At 53.7% G+C, this 10,635-nt stretch overlaps 2 protein-coding genes across 2 annotated transcripts; both read right to left on the bottom strand.

Moving 5' to 3' along the window:
• Positions 1-180: 180 nt before the first annotated feature.
• Positions 181-2,783, bottom strand: L3040_008992 (uncharacterized protein; the record flags this gene model as incomplete). Its single annotated transcript, XM_007296128.1, has 3 exons — positions 181-543; positions 658-1,443; positions 1,491-2,783. The coding sequence occupies 3 exons, from the start codon at positions 2,781-2,783 to the stop codon at positions 181-183; spliced, it is 2,442 nt and encodes an 813-aa protein (XP_007296190.1).
• Positions 2,784-3,676: 893 nt separating this feature from the next.
• L3040_008991 (uncharacterized protein) lies at positions 3,677-6,422 on the bottom strand (the record flags this gene model as incomplete). The annotated part of the gene is made up of 4 exons (XM_066155796.1): positions 3,677-4,995; positions 5,195-5,803; positions 5,872-5,885; positions 6,364-6,422. The coding sequence occupies 4 exons, from the start codon at positions 6,420-6,422 to the stop codon at positions 3,677-3,679; spliced, it is 2,001 nt and encodes a 666-aa protein (XP_066010085.1).
• Between the last annotated feature and the right edge of the window lie 4,213 nt (positions 6,423-10,635).

The raw sequence follows: 10,635 nt of genomic DNA, 5'->3' as shown, positions 1-10,635 counted from the left end.
TGACGAATAGCGAAAGTGCAAGGAATAGGAATATCCAGAGGAGATACAAACGAAGATAGGGATCCGGATACGAGTGCAGGTTTTGTTTTGAGCAGAAGGAAGGTAGAAGGAAGGCATGGGTATGTTTTATGTTCACATTAGATCTGATCTGGTGTTTAGATCGACTTGGACTTCGTTCGGTCAGACACCATCAAGAAGCATCACAGCTGCCAACCTCCTCCCATCGGCACCCCAAATACTTCGGCAGGGGATAGCACCTCCGATACCTCCGGCACCACGACCAATGCCGCTTCTACCGTTACTGCTGCGCAGCACGCCTTCTTCGAGAGACACAGACACAGACACATCTATATAGGCTGCGAAAATCGACTTCTTCTGTGCTGCTCCCGCCAGCTCCAAGGCTTGGAAGACGCTTCCCATCCTGGCGTGCAGGAGGGAAATCTGCGTCGAGTATTCGATTGTGATGATGGCTACGAGGAGGGGGAGATCGCGTAAGGTGCATTGGTGGAGGGTCCAGCCTTCTTCGCTTCTTGTTGAGGAGAGCTATTTGGTGATGCGTTGTATGTATCAGCTAGGGATACTGTGGCGATGAAGAAGAATGGGAAGGAGAATGAGAAGAAGAAGGAGAAGGAGAAGGAGAAGGAGAAGAGAATATACCTCTACAGGCCCCCCCGTGACCCCCCACCCAGCCGCCCACTCCACGCCAGCCCCCCGAGGCAGCTCCTCGACCTCCACGCTCCAGAACGGCGGGCACCTCTCCTCTTCCTCTTCAGAATCATGAACGCTACTGAGAACCTCCCAGTCCGGCACGCTCCTCGCTGCTTTCCCCGCCCCGCGCACTTCCATCCCCGCGTAATGCTTCTCTTCCCATAAATCCCGATCCTGCTCCTCCTCATCCTCGTCGTCGCCTTGCTCGCCAGGCGTGTGCAGCATTTTCCAAGCTTGGCTCAGGATGCGCGCTTGTGCTGCGATGGTGTGGAGGGGGCCGGAGGGGAGAAATGCGGCGCAGGAGGTGAACCACTTGACGTGTGTTTCTTGCGCTATGCGGATGAGGTGTTGGAGGGAGAGGACAGCTTGGAGATTGAAGTCGGCGGTTGCGTGGGGGGTATCTGTGAGTGAGCAGGGAGGGAGGGTCATGGTGTGAGGGATGAGCGGGATTTGGCCGGCGATGAAGACGGTGGAGTTTTGTGACGAGGGAGGAGAGGAGGAAGAGAGGGAGGGGAGCACGGGAACGGAGATGGCTTGTGAGTAAGGGCCGATGTTGGCGGGTGCCCAATAGGAGCGCGATTGTACGTGCAGGGCTTTGCGTGGGTGGGTAGATGGAGCTGGTGGGTCGTGGAGTGTGAGGTGAATGATGAGGGAGGTGTCGTCTGGGAGGAGGGAGCCGCTGGAGATGGTGACGCGGGAAGGGGGGTTGGGCTTGGTGAAGAGGGAACCGTAGATCTGGAGGTTTGAGTTAATGACAAGTGTTATGAGAGGGGGCAACGTACTTTGTTTACAGAAGCGAAGTCTTGCATCGAGCGGAGGATGATGACTGTTGCGACGATGGATGTTGGCTGGAGGGATGCGAGTTGGAGACGCTGGGCGATTTCTTCTATGGCTCTACTGGCCTGGACGGAAATGGACTCATCTGAGCCTGGACCTGATCTCTTCGCGGTAACGCTCCAGTGAAGCAAGTGATGAGCTTTTGCTTGCCAAGGAGAGAGGATTGGTGAAGGTAGAAATGGAGTTGCTCTGGATCCGTTCGGTGTACTCCATGAATTTAGCGAGCTGTTATGATTGCCCCCCCTCTCAAGCGCAGCGAGAATCTTTGTGAACCTTGGCTCGAGCAATTCGGGAACTCGACACTCTTTCTCCATGACTCCCACAGAGCCCTTCATCACCACTCGAGCTTCCAAGATTTTCAGCCAGGCTGACCCACCGCCTTCTCTGACAACCCTCCTATCCTTCTCTAGAACCTCAATTCGACCTTTGAACAGACATGCCGGTCCATCCACAACCAGAGTCTCAAACTCGCCGCCCTCTCCAAGCACGGCCCCATCTCCATCCGTACCAAATCTCCTCATAGATTTTTCAACTCGCCTCATGACCTGCTGACTCGCAACATTCTGCCAGAGGAAGCTCTCATCTAGGCCACCACTCGCGACTTTGACAATTCGCGCGTCCAGGCCCACCGATTGCATATCCTCCAGCAGCGAGATCTGAGCTCCCGGCGGAAGGACCGGGTACTGCCATAAGTAAGACAGAGGCGTGAGGCCCAGCCGCAAGGCCACAGATTCTACACGGGTGCGTTGGTACGTCGAGAGGATGGCACCGGTGCTGAGCGCATTCGCCGTAGGATGCTCCGCCATGATCCTTGTCAGGAGAGGCACCAACGATTCCGTCTCGTCCTCTCCTCTCTCCAAACCCTCGCCGTCCCTCGTCGCTGATCCCTCTTCATCAGCCCTCTTTCCAGCGTGCCCAGCATCGGCAAACCCGTAACTGATGCCCGTCTGTACCGCACTCCCAATGATCTGCTGGCGATACAGCGGGATTCCCAGAGCCTGTTCGTACAGCGGGATCACCGTGTGACCAACCGTTTGATACATGAAACTATTCAGGTCATGCTCATCGTCGCTTTCGGCTGAGTGATTGGCGGCGGCACTGGACGGCGCGGGAGGCGCCGGGTAAAGGTTACCGAGGGCCACGACTTGGTGCCCATTCTGGATGCAGTGGAGAACAGAATAGAAGCTGTCTTTGCCGCCTGAGATCAGCGCGATGACTTGGAGTGATTTGGTGGCCATACCGTTCGTGGCCGGCTGTTGGGCAAGGCCGCTGCCGAGCCGAGAAACTCTTTTGGTGCTACTTTTGCGTGTTTTCACGCACAAATATTGGGCAGGGCTTTTCGAAGGACCATATCGCTCGCAATCATGTGTTGACTTGTGCCGAGGGGTTACGAAAAGACTTTCGATTGAAGTGGGTGAAGCATTGCTGCCGAAGAGATCAGGTGACCCAGGAAATTGCCTTGAGAGCCAGCCGGTGGGGAACACCACGAGTAACTCCCCAAACATTCAATTCTGGTTTGCGTGCGAGGTGATTCTAGCTTAAGAGGGGCGGTGATGGTCGGCCACTGGACAGTATATCAAATTTCATGGGGCACGGCACACTAGCAAATGGAATATATTCTGGCCTGTGTCGAAAGTCCTTTGCAGTGGAATTGTATACATAAAACAGACTCCTAGCTGGGAGACCATTACTACTGGCAAGACCAGGACATGTCGGGAAGGTGCGTAGAGCAGAATGCGGTTGATGCAAGACGGTCGAGCCAGCTTCCCGTCGCAGTATATTACAAGGAATGTAGATGTGCAAACCAATCCAAGCATCCATATCAAAGTGCGCGCCTCCAACTTCCCACCTATGTCCCATCATCACGCTAAATCGATTCACGAAAGTCTTGAAGAGAAATTTTGATACAAGAAGAGAAGATCATGAAGAGAATAAAACACGGCAAGACTTTTTTGGTATAAGTGCAGACCCCAGCCTCATGATAGCATCATGGTAGTCGTGAGACTCCAGTTTTCCCTAGTGACGAAGCGCGTAAGAGGTAGCGTTGGTCGAGTAAGAAGATTGTATCCGTAGTCGTGAGATTCGTGTGTGGCGTTTCTTCACCCAGAGTATCTTGAGGGCGGGAAGGTTTTTACTCGGAACGCTTGCGCTTCTTGCGACCTTGGCTCTCATTGTCGGTGCTACTATCTGAAGATGAGCTGTCACTGCATGGAACGGCGGCGGCGACTCTGTAGAGGATGTTGCCCATTGAGCCAATGTGTTCGCCTTCACTCGCGGATTCAGTGTGATCATCAAGCAACTCGCCATCTTCCAAGACGCCCATGACGATGGCACCACTGCCGTGAGTGCGAGCGTGCTGCGAGAGGTTGTCACTGCGCGAGAACTTCTTCCCGCACTCGTGACACTCGAAAGGCTTGTCGTGAGTGTGGAGCGAGCGGTAATGTCTCTTGAGGTGTTCCTGACGTCGGAAGCGGCGGTTGCAGATTTCGCAGACAAAGGTCTTGGATGGATCCTCGGTGAGAGATTGTTTGCGGCCTCTGCGGTTGGTAGAGGGCTGTTGTGGAGCGTTACCTGCATCAGAGCTGGCACCGGTATCTTGTCCTCCATTGTTCGCGGTGGTGCCATCAGAGCCAGATTGGCTCGGAGAAGTGGACTGTGGCTGCTCGGTGGCGCTCTCTTGGGCTGGGGCAGCGCTAGCAGAGTCCATTGAGACGGTGTACTTGCGAGATCTGACGAGGTTGTCAAACGCGGAGCTGTCTTCGTCGCCGCGGGCCTTCTTGGAGGATTTCTTGCTCTTCTTCTTCTCTTTCTTGCTGTCGTTTTCAGAGCCAGAAGCCGGAGGACTTGGGAGACACGCAGTCGCAAATTGTTCCGAATTGTCGAGCTCCTCAAACTCCTCGAGGTCGTCCTCACTAGTGAATTGTTCGTGGTCAAGGGTGACAAGGTCGGATCCGGAGCTGGTGCGTTGTCTTTTCGTGCCAAAGAATTGGGCGTTGCTAGTGGACGGAAAGTTCACGAGACCGTTCACGAAGTCCTCCTCGGAGTCGAGCTCGGATAGCTGATCGAATGTGGGCAGCCCGTGGTGGGTGATTGGGGTCGAGAAATCAAATGTCCTTGCATGAAGATCGGCCTCAGCTCCGAGCATGAAGCTGTGCTCTTCGTCGTCTCCGGCACACAGGGTTGGCAGAGGCGGGAACTCGGCGTGTGTAGCAGTTTCGGTCTTGACCTGCGGCGTGTTTGCGGAGGCAGACGTCGATGCCGCCACAGATGGAGATATGCCAGCGCCCACAGTCAGGTTACGCGGGTCGCAGAAGTCGAAGTCGAATTCCTGCTCGGAGATGACTGATCGGGGATACGGGGATGGGGACGGCGAAAGCGAGGGACACGCCGTCGCAGCTAGAAGCTCGCTAGCGCTCCCACCGTTGGTAAGCGAGTTGGGCTGGATGAACACTGGTACCACACACAGTCGAGTCAGCCTCGGACCAAAAATAAACATCAAACACCAATCAACCGATTCGCCCCAGGCTGTGGGGGGAACGATCGAAGCAACGCAGAGCAAAGCAAGCACGGCAAATGCACGGAGATGCACATGGCTAAATGCTGCCTGTGCAACGGCCACGCACAGAGAGAGAGCGGGAGAAAAACATACCTGGAGTCATGGGGGGGGATCCGCGTCGCGGCCACTCGCCGGAGATCATGTTCTCGGCCAGCATCTCGCCGTGGCAGCCCGGCTGAGCGCCTTCGAAGCCGTCGAGTCCGAAAAAGACGGCGTCCATGGACGTAGGCATGAGTTCGCAGCTGCTCGGACTGCCGATCGAACTGCCCGAGGCGGACATCGGAGGTGTTGACGGGTAGTAGTACATATCCTCGTGCACGTCGGATTCGAGGATCGTGCGGGGGTCGTGTTCCTGGATCATGATCATGGGCTTCTGGTTATGATACATTGGGCGAGGAGATGCCATGGGCTTCATGTTGACCGGGTACCCGTTGCTGTACATCTGCGGGTGCATGGCAGGCTGAGAGCATCCCGAGTTCAGTCTTGGGTAGATCGGGGTCGAAGGCAAGGGCTGCATGTGTGGGTGGTAGACTGGCACCTGAGTGTTGCTTGGTTGATGCGAGAAATGGCCGTGTTGGCGATTGTCAGGCTTTGGGTCGGGGTTGTAGTAGAAGAAGGGCGACTGGCCCATCGACTGCGGGGGTTGTGCGTATGAGGAGTCCATGTCGACGGCTTCAAACCAAGGAAGATGCTCTGTCCGGCCTGGATCGTGTCAGCCGAGTTCTGTCCAGCTCAATCTTTTCCATCTGTCGAGGGTATGTAGTGCATACCAGGTTGCGATTGCCTTCAAGTTTTGTTGATTATGTTTCGAAGCGTTGAGATTGATTTCTGTACCTGGGAGACTGAAAGATCCAGATTCGGAAGATGGTAGGAAGCTTGAAGAGCGGCTTCACGACGGTACTTGAAGTCTTCCACACTGTCTAAAAGCTGTATGGACGAGGTCGTTGATTACACATATGCTACCGGAACGTTTGGTTGATGTCTCCCGGGTGGATGCTTTTCTAGAGGAACTCGACGGGTGGTGTACAGATCTGGAATGCAGAGTGGCAGCGAGATGCTAAAGGAAGGTACGGAAGCGAGCGAGGAAGATATAAACAAGCGCGAGTTTCGTTGATGATCCAAGGGAACGAGTTACAAGAAAAATAGGAAACGGGCGGTCGGTATATGAAGAACGATCTCGCGGTGGTGGGTATAAACCTGAGGAGCAAACGAATCTGCTGGTGACGGGACCCTGGAATAAAGTAGTAGTAGATCGATCTCACGAGTGTGATAGCAGAGACAAAGATAGGCAGGCCGGAGTAGCAGGGGGATACGCAGGCATGGCGAGCAACCGGGGGGGAGATGGTAGTGGGGAGTCTCAACTGGGAGGGTGTGAATAGTGAAGCGGGTATGAGAAGAGTTGAGGGTGGAGATGGAGCCAGGTACAAGAAGCAATAGGGAGCAAGGCCGGGTCGAGGGGTGGAAGTAGTAGCCAGTGGCCATGTTGTCTACTTCCACTCCCTGGACAGCAACCTAGCAGGCTGTCTGGGGATGTTGATATTTACAGGGGGAGCGAAGTTACAACTGCTACTAGTGTAGCATGAAAGTTGGGATGGGATGGGCTTGGATTGATTGGCAGACCCGGAGGAAAAGCAAGCCATGGATGGGCCGTTGGAACCTGGGTCACGGTGGCTGGGGTGGTTCTATAGTACAGTAGAGTACAGTACAGTACTGTACTGTACTGTACTGTACTGTACTGTACTGTACTGTACTGTACTGTACCAGTACCAGTACTGTACAGGACAGGATAGTACAGTTTACAGTACCTGCTGGGGCCACGGAGTGCGGAGTGGAGAGTCGAACATGCTTTTTTTTCTAAAGCTGGAAAACTGGACGAGGCCGGGATGCCTCATGCCTGTCGCTGCTGGCGTTCGACGCTACTCGCGCAACTCTACTCCGGACCGTCCCAATAATCTACTACGTACCTCTATCGACCGAACTGATCGATTTGCCGGGAAGCTCAGCGCCGCCGGCCACGGCGGATAAATCTAGGTAATGGGTATAGTGCTGTTTTGTAGTGGGTTTATACGTCGTAGGTGGTATAGTACTGGTAGTGGTACTACTACTACTACTACTATATTGGATGATGCCGAGTGGCGCAGACAGGCCGGTTGGGATTGTCCGATGATCTGTCTGGGCCTCGACAAGACAACAACAACAACACCGCTCTCTCGCTCTCTCGCTTTCTCTCTCTCCAACCAGCCTCCCAAAAGCGGCGGCAAAAGTGTGTGCGACAGTTGCGCATGCATCAATTTGTGTGTGCCTGCATAAGCCCGTACCAGGAGCGCGAAATGAGCAGGAGCATAATCTATCCATACGAGTCCTGCATAACTGGGCACGAAGCATCACTACCATTCGTCCATGGCCTTCGTACTACTTCTCAAAGAGGTGCTCCTCTTCCACTTATTATTATCAATCCGAGCAGCTACGGTAGGTACCGGTACTAACGTCTTATATTTGGAAATCGCCCTACCACCATCCCAACGATGATTGGGACTCAAGATGCCCAGAGGCAGAGGCAGAGGGAGAGGCAGAGGGAGCATGCATACATAGGAGCGGCTACCTGTCTCGGTGTGCTCAGTTTCTGCGCGGGTGCGCTGGAAACGGAGATCCGTACGGTGTGGCGACCAGATGGTCCTACGATTGCCCTACGATTGCTCTCTCTTTGATGGCATGAGCAGCAGTAGCTTTGGAAGTTCGCAATAGAGTAACTTCTTCTACTTTGCAACAGAATGCCCTACACTCGCGACAACGAAAAATGTCACTAGTTTCGCTCGCCTAAGAATAACCCTAAAAATAAAGCTACACCAGAACATACTACGCACTACGTACTACTACTACAGTACGTACTACGTACTACTACGTAGTAGTACGTTCATCATACAAGTAAAACCCACAGTACACTTCATCTGGGCCGGCTATTGGCAGTTGCTCCTGCATAGCCGGCATACGATAGAAGCGATTCGGTCGGGTTCAGCGTGGCATTATCACAACAGCATGGACATCGGCTTCATAGAGTAGGTCCTCTTCCCTACGACTTCATGCGATGCTGCGACTCAGGAAGAAGCATGCTCCAGCCTTCCAGCGGCACTTCTGTCTTGAGCCACCACCCAAACAAAGCATGCGGCGCTTCAATAAAGAAGGTACTAGTAGTACTACGTTGAAGGGAAAACAAAACAAAAAAAACCTTTTCTGCAACTTCTTGACCTCATTCGCTTGATCTCCGTCGAGATGATGGAAGGAATTCTCGTAGCGAGACGCGAAACACTCATACGGGCCACTCACGACTCGAGTTCACCCTCCACCTCGTACATTGGATGATGTCGTGAACGCCCACAGCGCGCGCACGGGTAGCGAAGCGATGCAGTTGCCCTACGGATACTTCTACAACTACGAGACGGCTGATTTATTGGCCGCAGTAGTCTTAGTCTCCGCGATCAGACCTGGACAGATAGTTTTTTCCTCGAAAAGCATCGTTGCTACTACTAAGTAATCGTCATCTCAAATTCTTATTATCGGCCCCTCCTCTTGATACAGTCGCGAAGTATAATCATGCTCACGGACCTGCCTGGCTATCGATAGGCAAACTCTCTTCGGCCCTCCAGCTACTACTAGGTACTACCTACGACAACTATCTTCAGCACATTTGGATTGGGATCGGGATCCGTTACCCCGCGTTCGGGGCGAACAGTCTTCGTCTATGAAACAAGAAGACATTCCGCACACCGAGGAATGAATGGAACGGATGTCGAACGAGACGAGACACGCGTCGTGGATGGGATGGCAAAGCATGTCGAGAAACTGCTATCCGCTCGCGCCGCTCGCGGCCGGGTCAGACAGAAGTGATGATATAGGTAGATATTTATATGTGCGTGCGTTACCATACTCCACGCCGCTGTGCATCCCGGTGCCAGTTCACCCAGGGCCAATGGCCATGATATATGTCATATCTCAGGTACAAGTACGAAGTGTGTTTCGGCTGCCGGTGGCTTCCTGCAGGAACAAAGCGTCCTATCTGGCTGGGCTGGCTGCAGGTGACTGACTGACGAGCACCTCGACTGGTGTTTCCGAAACCTTTTGCCGATATGTTACGAAAGAGGAAGCCGATCCAAAGGCCCAAGAAGAGCACCAAGCTTACGAGACAGACGCGGGCGTGGTGAGTACAGCTGGATAGCGGGATAGGTCTCGCCGGATCTGGAGTTCCAACTTCCAACCTCGAACCGCTCAACGCTATTGGCGGAGAGGCTCTACCAGTCGGAGGGAAATGAATTCGCGCAGTCATAGATTCATGGTATCTACTGGTAGTTCGACATCGCTAACGAGGATACTGCCTGTACTCGGATCCCCAAGTGCGAGTCGAGCGAGTCGCTTGAAACTGTCAGGATTTGTGGGGGAAAGTCTTGTTATTTCGGGACTTTTATCGCCTAATCGATAGGGCGATAGCTGCCCGCGTTTGGAAACTTGCGGATTCCCATCTTTCCCATCTCTTTCGTTGATGAAAGTGCTCGGACAGGCGGACAGACGGGCGGACGGGCGGACGGGCGGACGGGCGGACGGACAGACGGGCGGACAGACGGACAGACGGACAGATAGACAGATAGACAGACAGACAGACAGACAGGTGAGAGCGGCTCGAGCCCTCCAGCCAGGCTTGGTACATGCCGGCAGATAGGTCACAAAGGACAAGTGCAAATGACAAGATGCCGTGTTGCGCCTGTCCCTCAGTCCCTCGGTCCCTCAGCCCGCCCGAACTGGCTGTTGGGCCGCCCCAGACAGCCCGCCCGCCAGTCAGCCAGTCAGCCAGTCCGTCAGTCGTTCAGTCGTTCAGTCAGTCAGTCAAGTCAAGTCAGTCTTACTATCCGGTTCCGTATGGCTGCTCTGGATATGGCTATGGCTATGGCTATTAACTTGTATGGCCTGTGCTAGGAGTATCTATCATCTACCCGTGCAGAGTAGTAGTCGTAGAAAGTATCCGTAAGTCATCAGGGAGATTGCATAACCTAATACAAGCTGTACAAGCAAAGATAGGTAGAGACTCCGTACACTGCCTGGCTCGGCTGCTTGCTGCTTTTGACAGAGGTTGGTACGTAGTGTACTATACTGTGCTGTACTGTACAGTCTGGACGGTCTACCCATTATGCTGGTTATCATCAAGGTGTGCATGGAATAATACCGACTACGTACGTAGTACGTAGTATAATGATACAACTATAACCATATTACTGTACAGTCCGAAGTAGCAGCATCGCTTGGCCTAGCTTGGTTTGTATCCTGCTTCGACCCCCTTGTTGCCTCGGCTCTTCTAACTTTCTTCTCGCATCACCAAACCAACATCACCAACACCAACCCTCATACCGGTACAACTACGGAACATCATCTCAGCTTCAATTCCACTTCAACTCCAATACCACAGCTCTCTGCTCGACTGCTCGATCTGCTCGATCGGCTCATCGCCCGGCCAGATGGTGCGGTGCGATGGAGACCACTGTGCCCTG

This window comes from Drepanopeziza brunnea, assembly GCF_022702325.1.
Source record: "Drepanopeziza brunnea f. sp. 'multigermtubi' strain 214-2 chromosome Unknown ctg19, whole genome shotgun sequence".
Classification (NCBI taxonomy): domain Eukaryota; kingdom Fungi; phylum Ascomycota; class Leotiomycetes; order Helotiales; family Drepanopezizaceae; genus Drepanopeziza; species Drepanopeziza brunnea.
Note: the sequence above shows the minus strand (reverse complement) of the source record. Positions and strands in the feature narration are given on the sequence as shown.